Below are 15,831 nucleotides of genomic sequence, written 5' to 3' on the forward strand. Positions count from 1 at the left end.
CCCATAAGATCGCTAAATCCATTCAATTTAACAAAAGGCTCAGTTTTCAGAAAGGATTACAGACCCCCGCTGATCCGCTTGTCCAGTGTGCTGAACATCAAAGCAACTCCTGAATTATGCATTTAAATGAATGCTAAGCTAAGCTTCCATCAACTTAATTATGGCTTCTAGTTCTACTGAGGGCCCGATGTGCATATAAGGCTCCTCAAGCTGCCTCTAGTTTGCAGAGCCCCATAAGCGCATGGAAGTCTTCTTCTCATCCATAACAGTCCTTGGGTAAGTTGTCCTTGGGCATCCAAGGCAGTCTCTCCTTTTCAGCTGTGCATGATGAGCTTCTGATTCCACATCCAAGTCTGTAGGCAGGAGGAATGATTGACATGAAAAGGGGACTTCCTTCCTGTGCGGAGTTATAAACATGTAGAACTCTATATCGGGGTGGAAGTGAGTTATGGGCAAAGTGGGGGCACCATCAAAAGTGTCAAACTGCATACTCTCATTATGTGTACTAATTGTGATATTGCAGCTGTGTGCGTGTTTTCCCCAACCATGTTCTGCCTCATTGGCTGATGGTGGTGCGGAAACACACAGCCTGGTGACATGACAGTGTAGGAGAAATCTTCCTGCAAGCTGTGGATGAGATGTAGCAGGCCAAGGTTGTCTGCAATGAGTGGCTCTGCCCTCAGAGCCCCAGATTGCAGTTCTTTTCTGCCCTATACTTAGCAGTTGACTTACAAATAAGTCTTTCCTGGAGATTAAGCGCTTGAGCAAAACAAGCACGTTTTGCTTTGGTTTCATCCCAGCAACTTGTGTGCGAGTGGCATGCTGCTTAGCCTTTTAAATGGGAGCGTGCTAGATTTATAACTGCACCTGAAGGTTAGGGATTCCTGTCTGGCTTGTTAAAACACCATACGTCTTTATCTTTTTTTGCCCATTTGAAACAAGCAAGAACAACACAGGGTTTTTGCGAGGATCAAAGTCACTGTGCTTCTTTCTTTTTATTTACCTTTTTATTCTTAATGCCATTTGGTCCTTGTGACATTGCTGAATTCTGCATCCAGTACAGTGAGTGCAGTTTTAGGGAGGGCGAGAGGCCCTGCATTTTATACATACCCAAATGTGAAAGCTTATTCTGCTGAAACAAAAGGAATGTGTTATTTGTGAGTGTTGATGCTATCGAATGTGACGGCTCAGAAGCGTTTCCTTGTGACGTTTTATATGAATTGCTTCCATGCTTTTTAATTTCTTCATCCCTGTACTGTATTTATTCTTTCTTTCTGTTTTTGCTTTGACTCTTACGCATGCATGTTCTGCCGCCTCCTTTTTCTCCATCTGCTGCTTCTGCCATTCGTTACTTCCACCTTCCTCTTAGCCATTGGAGGAGTTCTTGATCCATCAGAACTCACTGGCATTCTGGGAGTGGGATCAGGGCCCACCTCCTCCTGCACGACTACCTAAAAAATCATTCTCTGAATGTTCTCTGGTATGTTTTATTTAATTTTGCCCAGAGCTGCTTTCCTTCTCACGCTAACCGCTGCTTTTTTGGGTAGAATTCTATGCACCCCTCTATAGCAGTCCGTAAAGTGTGGTTCTGATCAGGCAGATGCTTCTCGCACTGCTACAGGGTCCTGCCTCGTGTTGGTTTTACAACAGGAGGCCTAAGAAAGATGTTCAAGTTCAGCCTCTCATTTTCCAGAACAGTTTGTTGGGCAGGCAAAAAATTTGAGATGCGCGGCCAGTCAGGTCCCGGCAGATGCAGAGCTAGTTCTGTTTGTTACATCTAACATCCTGATTCTCATATTAATATTGTCAAGGTGGCTTGCAAAGGCCAAGGCCATATAGGTGGTCTTTTTCTGCTACTTATCTGACTGGAACCACACTTTAAAAGATGACTACCACCTTTCCTTGTCCTAATCCTCACCCTTTTCTCTAGCTTGTTGCTAAGGTCTCTCCACCATTATTTTCCAAAGCAGTTGCTGTTTGATCCTTGCACAGTCACTTACTTTATTGGGGGGGGGGACTACTGTATTTTCCTGTGTACAAGACTACTTTTTAACCCAGGAAAATCTTCTCAAAAGTTGGGGGTCGTCTTATACGCCGAGTCGTCTTATATGCAGCTGCAGAAGCAATTTCTGGCACTGCGAACATTTTGGAAACGGGCAGCGTGGCGCCAGAAATTGCTTCTGTGCATGTCCAGATGCGATTTTCGGCTTCCAGACATGCGCAGAAGCAATTTCTGGTGCTGCGGACATTTTGAATATGGGCAGCGCGGGCATGTCCAGCCCACGGACTATCGTAGGAAGAGGGGTTGTCTTATACGGCGAGTATATCCCAAACTCTGTATTTTAACTGGAAAAGTTGGGGGTCGTCTTATATGTCCAGTCGCCTTATACGCCGGAAAATATGGTGCTTTAAATGGTTGTTGCAGAACCTTGCTCAGGTTTGTGAGCATTCTGATCCTCCCCCGCTGCGTTTCTCCTTTGCATCTCTGCCATCAGGGGTGCAAAGGAAGAGGCGTGAAGGATCATCAAGAGCTTTTTCAAAGCCACCCTGCTCCTCTTCTTTGTGCCTCCAGCGCAGGCATCCCCAAACTCAGCCCTCCAGATGTTTTGGGACTACAACTCCCATCACCCCTAGCTAACAGGACCAGTGGTCAGGAATGATGCAAATTGTAGCCCCAAAACATCTGGAGGGCCGAGTTTGGGGGTGCCTGCTCCAATGTCATAGGTGCAAGGTAGAAGTGTGGAGAGGATCGCCTTACTGTGGTCATCCTCCAATGATCAGGATGTGTCCCAAGAATATGAGGGTGCATCTCTCCCACCCACCCGTATGGCCCGCCCTGCATTTCATCAGGCTGAAGCAGTTCAGTTCAGCAGATCTGGGGGCACAGTTGAATGGCAGTAATATCTAGGATATCTTGTAATATCTTGTGTTTGTGAAAATGTGGGCTTTCTGCCTCAGGCACCAAAATATATTTGGTAGTCTGTTGCATCCGACTCCACTAAGAGGCAGAAAACAGATGTGAGCTGTGTAGCCAGCCATCGTCCTTGACAGCCCATGCAGTTCAACTGCAGGCTATCCTTCTCTTCCTACCTGTGTATTTATAAGGCTGATGCCTGCTGAAAACTATCTACACAAAACTTACTATGTGTGCAGGTATTCCCCCCCCCTCTGACCTCTAACTTTCAGCTTCTTGACATTTAAGGGAGTGGGGGGGATCACCTTGGCCCCACATATTATTATTTTTGTTTTATTTTTTAGTGAACAGTTAGTTTGTCGATTAAGGAGGCCAGAGGTGTTTGTGCTCTGTTTTTTGTGTTCATTCAAGTTTTTTTTTTAATTATCATTGAATTAGAAGTACATGCAAGAAGCAAGGACCTTGGGGAAAAATCTGAGGCAGCCCAAACTCTCCGATCTTTCTCCTGCTGTAATTGCTCAAACAAACTGGAAATTCGTAGAAGGTTTACTCAAAGAATGTCGAATGAAGGTAAATATTTTGAGCGTGGGTGTGTGGTAAAAATGTGGTTTGCTGGGGAAAAAACATCTGTGTTGGGAGACATGGTTCCACTCCCCTCATTCAAACCCTTCACTGTGGAGTGGAAGCATAGCCTTGAAAGAATACCCAAATGCTTGTGAGTATACTATAGTTTCCTGTCAAAATGTGTGGGAATATGGCTGTTTTTTATGGTTTACTTATTATGAATGGGATAGGAAGTGGTTTGCATGTAGAGGACTAGTATTTCCCCCTCTTGTGTTAGACTGCAGAGCATTATCCCTTGGGAGAGTCTACATATCTGATCATCTCACTGGTTCTGCACGTACTAAGAGGGAGTCCTGCTTTGTAGCTTATTTCGCATAACGTTTCAACCAGCCTCAGTGAGGTTGACATCACTAGAAATTAAAGCAAAGCATGATAGATTAATCCAGTTGCTGTTGGGCTGCTTTTTGTTTACTAAGATGATTCTAAAGCACCTTTTGCCAAATTTGGGCCACTTGCAAAACCTGAAAATAGAAGTACATCACAGGACGAAAGGCAATAAAGAAAGGCAATAAAGCAACAGAGACAGCAATTAAAATCAGCATAAAAACCAGCTCAGTGGAATCCTTGGGCTACTGTGTTGCATGTCCATGCTTTGCGTAATGATGCTTGTAAATCCCTTGCTTGTTTGCAGACTAAACGTATGCTGGTAGAGAAGATGGGCCATGAAGCTGTTGAGCTTGGACATGGAGAGGCCAACATAACGGGTCTGGAAGAGAATACGCTCATCGCTAGCCTTTGTGACTTGCTGGAAAGAATTTGGAGTCACGGACTACTGGTCAAACAGGTCAGTGACTTGGAAAACACAAAGACCCTCAGCTGCTATACTGTTTCATACCCCTTTTTAGGACTAAGCTGTCGCTCATCTTAGAGTGCTTCTGGGAACGTATGTTGTTTGCCTTACACTGCTAGACAATTGATTCACCTAGCCCAGGACTGTTGTCTGCTCTGTCAGTGGGTTGCTGGTGCTTCAAGCAGTTACCTGCTTTAGCCCTGATACTTCATGACTGGATGAAACAATGCATGTTCTTGCATGGAACCATCTCAGTAAAGGAGCCTTGAATCTGAGGTCCATCTAGGTCCATATTATCTACACAGATTGACAGTATATTTCATCCTCTCGATCGGAAATTGTTCTCCTGCACCTTTCAGTAAAATATCACATCTTTGGAGGCAGCTGTAATCTGTTTGCTAGTGCTAGTGCTGTTTTTATACCCACACCAAGCTTATTAAAGCATTTTGGTCTTTAGTATCTAATGGAATTCAGGCATTTTATTTATTTGCCAAGGTTTCAGGTAGATGCATTCCCCAGCCCCTGCTACCTAAGATCATTTTAAATGCAGATACTGAGAGCTGAACATAGAATCTCTTTTTATGCAAGATGCGCTTACCCACCGAGAGCTATGTTTCTTAATTGGCATGGGTTTTTTCATACATGGGAGTGCACTCTTTAGGAAAAAGCATCATGCGCAACGCAGCCCTTGCCCCTTTGTAGCATGGGTATCGGCGAGTTTGTGATGCAATATAAGGAATACAAGTACTTACACATGCAGCTCTAACTTTGTGGATTGGATGAATGGGTTGAAGTACCTAGAACCGTAGAACTGTAGAGTTGGAAGGGACCCAGAGAGTCATCTAGTCCAACCCCCTACAATGCAGGAATCTCAACTAGATCATACATATAGAATCATAATCAGTCAAGTCAATCAGTCAAAGTTTTATAGGTTAGCTGAAGGCCATGGTGGTGATTGGTTCTGATGCTGGAGTCCAGATAGGCAGGGCTCCAGGCCCCATGTAAATCTACAGGATAGAAAGGTGCAATTCAGAGTGTGGCCTGCATAGTTCTTCCATTCATAGTTTCACTTGCTTGCTGCATGGCAAGAGCCATTGTGGTGTAGCAGTAAAACTGTTGGACTCTGATACAAGACTCTCGGGTTCAAACGTCTGCTGTGAAGCTTATCAGGTGGCCCCAGGGGAAACCACGCTCTTTAAACCTAACCTGCATCGCAGGCTAAAATGCAGTGTTTTGCTCTGCAGGGAAATATAAAAGTGACACCATAAAACTGACTTAGGTATATCTGCACTGTGCAGCAGGAAAAGCTGCAAATGGTTTCTGAAAATCTGTTTTGTTTTTAAGGGGAAATCTGCATTGTGGTCCCATTTAATTCAGTACCAGGAGAGGGAAGAGAAACAGGAGCAGCTTGCAGAATCCCCAAGTGAGTACAGAATACTTTGGTCAAGTAGTTTTGTGCAGCATCAATAGCAGTACCTTATACAGTAAAGGAAATCTTAACTTGGCTACGGGTGATGACCAAAGAAGAAAGAGAAATAAAAATACTCCTAAAATTTGCTAAGAACCTGCAGAGATCCAGTAGTTGGCGGGCACACTGTTTTGCAGAGTGACTCAGTTTTTGTCTTTTTGTGTTTTGCAGTAATTTGTCCTAGGACAAATTTCCTTTGGATCCTTTGGATCAAAAACTGCTGAGTTGCCCTTAGCAGTAAAATATTACAGAAGCAGTTGTATTATTGTTTGTGGGTTGGGTGGTCCTGTATACCCCCAGCAAGCTTATATGAGAATGTTAACTTGTTCTGAAGTACAGTGGTACCTCTACTTATGAATAACTCTACTTACGAATGTTTCTACTTACGAATGGAGCTCCGTCCACCATCTTGGATGTGGTTTAGATAGGATTTTTTCTACTTACGAATTTTTAGATAGGGTTGCTTCTACTTACAATTTTTTTCTCCCAATGCATTCCTATGGGATTCGACTTACACATTTTTTTGACTTACAAATATGTGTTTGGAACGCATTAAATTTGTAAGTAGAGGTACCACTGTATTTAATGGCATTTAAATAGGCTGTTTATTCCCACAATTTTGAAGATGAGTGTTTGCTTCTGGTACAGTTGAAATCCATTGACAAACACAGGCTGTCCACACTGGCTGGTGCTGATGAAAGTTGGGAGTCCCAACAACCTCTTGGAAGGCCACACATCCCTTCTCTAGTCTCTTCCATCCTTGATGCTCTTCCTCTCTCCCCTACCAGGAAGATGGGGAGGATTTGTCCATATTGGCTGGAAGAGGGACAATGGCATGGAAAGATAGCAAACTGGAGGGGGATAAGAGTGGAGGAGACTTGTGGGATGGGGGCGATGATAAAAAAAGACCTAAGGAGGAAGGATTGGAATGAAAAGTAGAGTGTTCCCTTTACTCCAGCTCCAGCCTGTAAAACTTCAATGACATATTTCTGCTTCTAATATATAAAGTTTTGTGATGTGTAGCTATTTATTGCTTGGAGCTATCCAGACTGATAGGGAGGGATCTGTGTGTTGTTCATGGTAATGAAAAGGCTTAACAGTAGGCACTGAAATTAGACTACACAATTAGGCATAACATGCATTTTACATGATGGTAATAACTTGCATAATTCTAAACATTTGCATTTCGATTGCAGGAATTGGCATAAGGATTTTTCTCATGTGTGTAAAAAACACACAAACAACAACGTTTGCACGGAACAGGCTTATGTAGCTTTTACAATTGGAAAAGTGGAAGCAGTTTTTTTCTGATTCTTCTTAAATCTACAGAGTCCAGCTCTGGATTAACTAAAGGGAAAAGTAACCAGTAAACTGGCATGATGTAGAACTGTGGCAGACAAGTAGAAATGTGTTTGCATGACATCCTTCTGCTCCTGGTGGAGTTCTCAAAGAGGCTTAGGATTATTTCTGCAGCTTCCTGATAATGTGTTGCTAACAAATTAATGCAGCTTCTCCCCCCCTCCTCACTCCACAGTTGCCGTAGGGCCAGAACGAAGGAAGTCTGACACAGGGTTTATGTTACCTACTCTGAGAGTCTCGCTTATCAGTGACATGAGGTATGAGATTCAATATGTAAAATGTTGGCTTAAAATCTTGTTACCACAGCCCAAAACTGAATGCTGATGCATATTACAGCTCTATGGCCATCAAATATATTTTGCCTTGGGGCTGCTGTTTTTTTGCAATACCTGAAAGCATGGAAAGAATGAGTCAGGGAGAGGAATCTTTTCCCCGCACAGCTTCAGGGATGTGATGTGATATGTCAGTATGGTGTAGTGTTAGATTAGGCCCAGGGGATATAGGTTCTGATCCCCACTCATCCATGAAGCTCACTCAACAAGTCCCAGTTCACTCACTCACTGGGGAAACCAGTCTGTGTTTCCATGTGGGGTGGGGGCAGCAGGCACCCTTTTCTGGGACCGTGGGGTATTTATGCATGCTAGGTTTAAAAAAAGATAAAGGACCCCTGGACGTTTAAGTCCCATCAAAGGCGACTGTGGGGTTGCGCCGCTCATCTCCCTTTCAGGCCAAGGGAGCCAGCGTTTGTCCACAGACAGCTTTCCGGGTCATGTGGCCAGCATGACTAAACCGCTACTGGCACAACGGAACACCATGACAGAAACAAGAGCACACAGAAACACAGTTTACCTTCCTGCCACAGCAGTACTTATTTATCTACTTGCGCTGGCGTGCTTTCGAACTGCTAGGTTGGCAGGAGCTGGGACAGAGCAACGGGAGCTCACCCTGTTGCAGGGATTTGAACCACCGACCTTCTGATCAGCAAGCCCACGAGGCTCAGTGGTTTAGACCACAGCTGGGCAGGAGAGCAAGGGCAGGACTAGTCTCTAGGGAGCCAACCAGAATCCATTCTTGGGCTTCTGTGCGCAGGGCCTGGGAGTGACAGAAGACATTGCTCAACTTAGTCTACTCCTAGGGCTTAAAAGGAGAGCCCCATCTTGCTCTTCTCACCTCAGTCCATTCCAGATAGTCTCCCTCCCACACCAGAACTACTCAGTCTTTCAGAAAAAGAAACACCCTCTTTGAAAACAGAAGTCCTTGAGCTAACAGAATGACTTTGCTGGGATAACCCATTGTGTCTTCATACTGAATATTTAAAGCATCCTTGCCAAGAGTCTGAATGTTACCATTGGCCCCAGAGCATAAGATAGCTCTAATACATTTCAGTTTTGTGTTATCATCTGTTGTGTCTAATCTGCCTACCTGAGCATATCATTGCATACAGAGGAGAGCATGCTGGGAACAAAGTTTCCACCCTTTGGGTCTGAGTGGAAACAGCCGTCAATGTCCACCTCCATTTTCTTTGGCAAGGTTAGGGAAATTATTCATCTTCCTTTAGTGTTTTGGTGCTTTTAAATGGAGCTCATGATCAAAGATGGGAACAGGGAGGCATCTGCTTTGATATCGTCCCCTATCAGAAGGCTTTAAATAGCTACACTGAATGTTTCAGCACGATGCGGGTGAATAATGTGTGTGCATCGCATTTCTCAAGGACTTCTGATCACATGCCCAGTTGTGTTGTGCTGGGAAGCCTAAGAGCTGCCTGTCAGAGACTGAGCCAAAAAATGAGGGGGCTGCTTTGCAGCAAGTGTTGGGAGCGCCAGAAGCAAGGCTCTTTTGTAGTTATTTGGATGGTTGCAGTGAGTCACTGCTCAAGGAAGGGGAGGCTGTGGGAGTTGCTAACAAAGGACAAAGGGAGCTGTAGGGGATTATCTCACTGCTTTGAAACAGACTGCCGGAGTTTCAAGGGCTCGCTTTAGATCTTAATTGTGTGAGGAGTTGGGAACCACAATAAATTTTGTGTCATCTCAGGCAAAACTATTAACTGAGGCCAGGGATGTATGCGGAGCAAATCCTGGCAGGCATTTTGTTTTTGAAAAGCTGCAGGAAGCAATGCAGTGTTTGGGGCTGTGCAAATATATTGTAGCGTATTGCAAGTTCTGGCATGTGATATGAGCAGCCTTCTCATCTTAACTGTTGCAGCTCAGCTGCTGCTGCAGCAGCAACAACAACACAGCTCCTACCCATGCCAGCAATTATCCCTTCTGGAACTGGGGCAGTGATGGGAGAGGGAGCAGCCATGGAGTGTAGGCTCCTTCTGTGTGAGCTAAAGCTTCTCACATAGTTACGTTCTTCCCAGCAGGCCTTGGTGCAGCCTGGTACCTGCATAGCAACGAAGGAGTCTCATTCGGAGGTCTGCTACCTCCTCCCTTATTCCATCTTTCTAAGAACTGGGAGGAAGCATATAACACCTGATCTGTAGTAACATAGATGAAAATATGTATGTGTACGTGCAGGTCATTCTAGCACGGGTTTATGGGATGGAGAAGGTAATTGGCTCAGTCTCTGAACTATCATTTTGCATCTGTCTGGTTCCAAAAAAAAAGAAGGAAAGTATCTCTCTCAAGCTTGAAGTCTTCTCACACCAGTCTCAGTTACATAGTTGAAAATCCTGCAACATATAAGAAGTGTGTTTCTTTCTTTCTAACAACTTGTGGGTTTCTTTATTTTCCTGCAGGCACATTCAGAACATGAGTGAAATTAAGACTGATGTTGGCCGAGCTCGAGCCTGGATACGGCTGTCTCTTGAAAAGAAACTTTTGTCTCAGCATCTCAAGCAGCTGCTTTCCAACCAAGCCCTGGCAAAGTAAGCAATGTGGTTGTCAAGGATCAGTCCTTTTTAGGGACCTCATCCGAGGCAAAAAAAAATTCTGGGCACATTAAACTCAATATATAGGCTTTCTTCTGGATAAACGCACTTTGGAATGCGTTGTAGAGCTCTTTGGTTTCACCTGGGTACTGAAAGCTTCTCTTTTGGTGTTTGGGGTAACATGGTTTCATGGGAGTTGGACGTCCCTGTTCTAGATCATCAGCTCCAGCAAGCATACCCAGTGACAATGGGACTTGTAGTTCAGCAATACCCAGAGGGCCAAAAGTTATTCATACCCGCTCTAACACTAGCCCAACATTTACCAACCCGCTGTCTTACCTGTGTTTTGAAGTCTTCAATTCCACATCCATAGTATGAGTTGTAGTCTGAAACATCTGGAGGGCACTAAGGTGACAAAACATGTTTTGGTCACTCCATCACCCTGAACTGTTGGACATGGAGAGCAACCAATTATGGGGAGACAAAGAACTCTGCATTTTTAACAGATGTGGGTACAAGGCTAACAAATGGCTGCTTTACAAAAAAATAATAATATTAAAGCCACATATGGCTTTGGATCTGCTTTTGAATTGTGGTGCTGGAGGAGACTCTTAAGAGTCCCATGGACTGCAAGAAGATCAAACCTATCCATTCTTAAGGAAATCAGCCCTGAGTGCTCCCTGGAAGGACAGATCGTGAAGCTGAGGCTCCAATACTTTGGCCACCTCATGAGAAGAGAAGAATCCTTGGAAAAGACCCTGATGTTGGGAAAGATTGAGGGCACTAGGAGAAGGGGACGACAGAGGACGAGATGGTTGGACAGTGCTCTCGAAGCTACGAACATGAGTTTGACCAAACTGCGGGAGGCAGTGCAAGACAGGAGTGCCTGGCGTGCTATGGTCCATGGGGTCACGAAGAGTCGGACACGACTAAACGACTAAACAACAACATGGCTTTGGATCAGGATACCTTTAAAACCTTGTTGTTGTTGTTGTTGTTGTTGTCATCCTTAATAGTTCTCTAGACAACATGCTGTTTAATCAATAAAACAACAACAACAACAACAAGGTTTTTAAGGTACCCTGATCCAAAGCCATATGTGGCTTTAATATTATTTTTTTGTAACATAATTCAAACCACCACCACTTTAAATGCCCTTTTGAAAACAAGTTAGGTTGCTACAAGGGGTAAGACTGTACCCAGTATCAACAAAAAGACAGAGAAAGCCATATATCAAGGACTGAATCTTCCTTAAAATTACTTGGTTTAGCCCAGTAGCCCAGCTTGGTATAAGGCCATTTTAGCCCTGGCTGTGCAAACATTTGCTGTTTTCCTAACAAGCTCACGAAACCTACCTAAATTATTTCATGCTTTCTGTACTGGCATATTAAAGAAATGAAATAAAAACAGGAACTATTGCATCTTTTCATTATGTCTTATAATTAACAGAAGAAGAAGAAAACATATACAGGCGGTTTTGTTTAGATGGTGCAAGGACAATTAATCTACTTTTGCCTTTAGTTTTTTTCTCCTCATCCAGCACTTCCCTAATATAGTTCTGTTGTTCTCAGGGGCGTCTAAACATCTTCCCTGTTACTTGCAGGAAACTGTACAAGCGTTATGCCTTTCTGCGCTGCGAAGAAGAGCGGGAACAGTTCCTCTATCACCTCCTCTCGCTCAACGCTGTGAATTACTTCTGCTTCACAAGTGTCTTCACCACCATTGGTGAGTAGGGTGGAATCTCATCCTCAGCTTGAGCTGCTTCTGTCTGATAAAGGAAGAACTGTGGTCTTCTAACAAAACCTGAAGTCATGGCTATTGCGATCAGCACTGATCCCCATGTGGTGTCAAGTTGCTATCTCTTTGCACAAGCTGTAGACCTACACCTCCTTTGCATGCACAACCTGCCAGATCATAATAGAATTCAACTCCAGTCAGCACAGCCAGTGTGGCCAAAGGCCAGGAAAGATGGGAGTTGTGGTCCAGCAACATCTGGAGGGAGCCAGGTTCCGCATCCCCATTCGAGGTCCTCTCCTACTGTTGTTCCCACATTATTCGTGGAAATATATGAAATTTTTAAACCCATATATTTTGCCTTTCCTGCATGTTTACGCAATATATAAGTGAAAGAGGCATTGGTTGCCTTTGACATAGTGAACTGCCCTGACACCTCTGGGTACAGGGTGGTGTATAACTTGAATTATTATTGTTGTTGTTATTAATAATAATAATGGTGATCAATTCTGTAATTATGGCTTATATCGGGGCAGAGAACTTGTGACCCTCCAGATGTTTTTAGACCACATCTCCCAGCAAGCATGGCCAGTGGACAGAGATGAAGGAATTTGTATTCAAACAGTTACTGTATCTGGAGAATAGTATTACGGGTAGCAATCCCTGCCCTTGAAAGATGCTATAATTGAGCCATTGTGATAAATTTAAATGGCAGTCCCTTGACCCATCTGCCTAATTGGAGCATCGGGGGGGGGGGGGAGAGTACTGAAAGGCAGTTCAGGTTTGATAGCAGGATTGATTGATAGGCACATGCGGGGGGGGGGAGTGCCATATACATCTCAAAACTGCACCAGTTTTATGACAGTTCATTCAATTCAGCCAGAGAAGTGGAGGCACCAAAGTTGGATCTTTACACTAATGGCAATGCGTACAGCAAAGCTCCATGGAAATAGAACAGCAAATATGAAGTTTTGCTTCCTGACATCCACCCTACCTTCTAAAAATAGCAGCTAGTTCCTAAATTTGCTTGCTCTTTAATTTTGGTTGTGCAGTAATAGCAACACCTAGTGGCTATGTGCATTATTGCATGATAAAAGCTGACATATACCGTACATACCGGTAGCTAGTTCTATGCTGAAATCAGAGCCGTCTTTCCTACTGGAGCTACTGCTGCAATGTGCCAGAGCGCCGGCCTCTCAGGGGCGCCCCAGTGAGTGGGGGAGCTGCGCGGCTTTGCCGGCGGCAGGGGTTCTGGGGGGCACAGTGGAAGAGGTGGAGGCTGGATGCTGCGCCTCCCAGCATCAGCTCACCGCCCTCATCCGCCTTCTCCATGCTGTGCGCGCCCAGAGCCGCCTCCCTGCCAGAGGAGCCCACCCTCCAGCCCCTCCGGCAGGCAGCGCCACCTTCACCCGCCTCCATGCCGCGGCTGCAAACATCTCGCCCAAGAACCTTTGCTTTCATGAGTAAATCCCGCGTTTGCTTTGGGAGAGTGTGTGTGAGAGAGGTTTGCAGAGGCATCTGAGGACTGGGAAGTGGGTGGGGGAGAAGAAAGCTGCTGCCAAGAGGGCGGGAAGGGTGGGCTTCTGCTTTGCAACCTGACCCTTGTAGAGAAAGGAGGAGGATAGCGAGGGGGTCTCTCTCTAATTTGCATTAGGGCCCTGCGGGAAAGCGCCCCAAATGGGGTCCCTCTGTCTGGCTTGTCTGGGTCTCGCATACACACACCGCCCCCCCGCCCCCCCCCCAGTGGTTGGCTGGCAGGCAGGCAGGCAGGGCAGCGGCTGCGCTGAGCCGAGCTCGGGACGGCTGCCAGCCATTGCTGCCTTCATGTGTTGCGATGGCAGCGGTGGTGGCAGCGGCAACCCCCTCATTCAACGAAAGGAACCTCTGAAGCCCGGTGCTGGGCTGGCTCCCTCCACCGTCCATCCACTTGGCACACACGCACGCACACACATTCACTCATACACGCAGAGAGAAAGAGAAGCGTGCACCCTCTTGCCTTCCCTCACATTATGCAACCTCTTGCCTTCCCTCACGTTATGCAACCTTGTGCAAGTTGGCTCTGGAGAAAGAGCCGTCTCAATCCATGGGACTCCCGTGCAGTGCCATCCTATGCCTGTTTACTTAGCAGTATCCGGCTTCTCTTCCCAGCCTCCCTCCAGCTGCTGCCGGCCTGGAGGGAAAAACGTGGGGGTGGGGCCGGGGTGGGGGTGCCGGAGGGATCCGTGCACCATGATGCAATATGAGCTTAAGATGGCCCTGGTTGAAGTCAGCAAGATAAGAAGCACAACCTACCGTATTGACTGTGCGTGGAAGGGGGGAAATATCCACGCAGAAAACCTTGCCACATTTTTATTTGTTGTTGTTTAGTCGTTTAGTCGTGTCCGACTCTTCGTGACCCCATGGACCATAGCACGCCAGGCACTCCTGTCTTCCACTGCCTCCCGCAGTTTGGTCAAACTCATGTTGGTAGCTTCGAGAACACTGTCCAACCATCTTGTCCTCTGACGTCCCCTTCTCCTAGTGCCCTCAATCTTTCCCAACATCAGGGTCTTTTCCAAGGATTCTTCTCTTCTCATGAGGTGGCCAAAGTATTGGAGCCTCAGCTTCACGATCTGTCCTTCCAGGGAGCACTCAGGGCCGATTTCCTTAAGAATGGATAGGTTTGATCTTCTAGCAGTCCATGGGACTCTCAAGAGTCTCCTCCAGCACCATAATTCAAAAGCATCAATTCTTCGGCGATCAGCCTTCTTTATGGTCCAGCTCTTTATGGTCCATTTTTATTGATTAAGTACAAAAACTTGGCATTTTCCCAAAATACTGTAAAAAAAGACCCCTGCATTTTAACACCCCCCAAAAAATAAACAGTAACTCAAGCACAAATCAGAAATGATGCTGATTGCAAGAATGCAATTAACATGCATGTTTCTTTGTTATGTAAAGAGCAGCTGCAGGGAGCCTGAGCAGCCTCCAGGAGTGGAAGTTTCTCCTTCTCTCTCCTTCCCCACCTCCCTGCCAAAGTTTACATTTCAAAGGAGGCTCCATTGTTGGTAATGGAGGCTTCCCTTTAAAATGCAAAAAGGAGCTGCAGAGAGAGAAGCAAGGGAAGAGGATTAAACCTGCAGGAGCCAAGGGCAAAGTGTTGGCTTACAAAGAAGAGCAGAGATACAGGGTGCTTCTAAGTGCTTCTGAAGCCAGGAATGTGTTTTCATTTAAAAAGTTGTTGCTTAACAACAGGGAGTTGGAAATCCCTGCTGATCTACTGCAAATCCCAGAGATTTACCTGGAGATCCCGGTCAGCCTATCTCTGCAAATGACACTGTTCTCATTAAAAAACAACAACATTGATGTATGCAACCTGCTACATATTTAGTAGCAACAGTGTTGTTCCTAGTGGGCCTGCAGTACTTAATTTATAATATGAAGCCACCCTTCTAAATGTTCTTTCTTTGCTGTTTGCAGTGATTCCATATAGGACGGTGATAATCCCCATTAAGAAACTAAGCAATGCAATCACCACGTCAAACCCATGGATTTGTGTTTCCGGAGAACTGGGAGATACTGGAATAATGCAGATCCCAAAGAACCTTTTAGAAATGACATTTGAGGTGAGTTTAGTGCACTGCACTTCCGCCCTGTTTTCAGACGTTGGTTGCTGCCGCTGTCAGGAAACCCTTGTTTAAAATTGCAACACGGGTAGAATTTTAAGCAGCACCCAGTGCTGCTTTTAAAAACCTGCAGAAATAACTTGATGGCCAGCAAAAGCATGAAGCTTTTTGCTGCAAAAAGGAGCCTTCTTTGCTCTCTGATAGACAACCACAATATATTCTGGTCTCTCGGGGAACAGATAAGCTTTATAGCTCCTTGTCACTTTCCGTTTTAAATGCTTGGTAAGGATAATGCTGGCAAAGAGATCGCTATTTCTCTGCATTGCTCATAAGATGGCACTCTATAGTGATTCTTTGGGGACCCACCATGTTTTCATTGAGAGTTATAAACACTGGAAATGATTAAGGGCTCACACCAAGCTTCCTTTTGTGATGATGGCTGGTATTGTATTGCGGCACCAATATTCA

General features: G+C 45.3%; 1 protein-coding gene across 3 annotated transcripts in view; it reads left to right on the top strand.

Moving 5' to 3' along the window:
• DENND5B (DENN domain containing 5B) overlaps window positions 1-15,831 on the top strand; it is a 99,670-nt gene that overhangs the window by 71,489 nt on the left and 12,350 nt on the right. For 2 of the 3 annotated variants that reach the window (XM_035126606.3, XM_035126605.3), the window contains 7 exons: window positions 3,353-3,484; window positions 4,170-4,322; window positions 5,673-5,751; window positions 7,331-7,412; window positions 9,893-10,021; window positions 11,628-11,749; window positions 15,218-15,363. In XM_035126606.3, coding sequence (XP_034982497.1) covers window positions 3,353-3,484; window positions 4,170-4,322; window positions 5,673-5,751; window positions 7,331-7,412; window positions 9,893-10,021; window positions 11,628-11,749; window positions 15,218-15,363 — 843 coding nt within the window. Of the gene's footprint in view, window positions 1-1,378; window positions 1,481-3,352; window positions 3,485-4,169; window positions 4,323-5,672; window positions 5,752-7,330; window positions 7,413-9,892; window positions 10,022-11,627; window positions 11,750-15,217; window positions 15,364-15,831 lie in introns of all 3 variants that reach the window. The other variant, XM_035126607.3, reaches the window with a different exon arrangement.

This window comes from Zootoca vivipara, chromosome 9 (genome assembly GCF_965207765.1).
Source record: "Zootoca vivipara chromosome 9, rZooViv2.hap1.1, whole genome shotgun sequence".
In the NCBI taxonomy this organism is placed as follows: domain Eukaryota; kingdom Metazoa; phylum Chordata; class Lepidosauria; order Squamata; family Lacertidae; genus Zootoca; species Zootoca vivipara.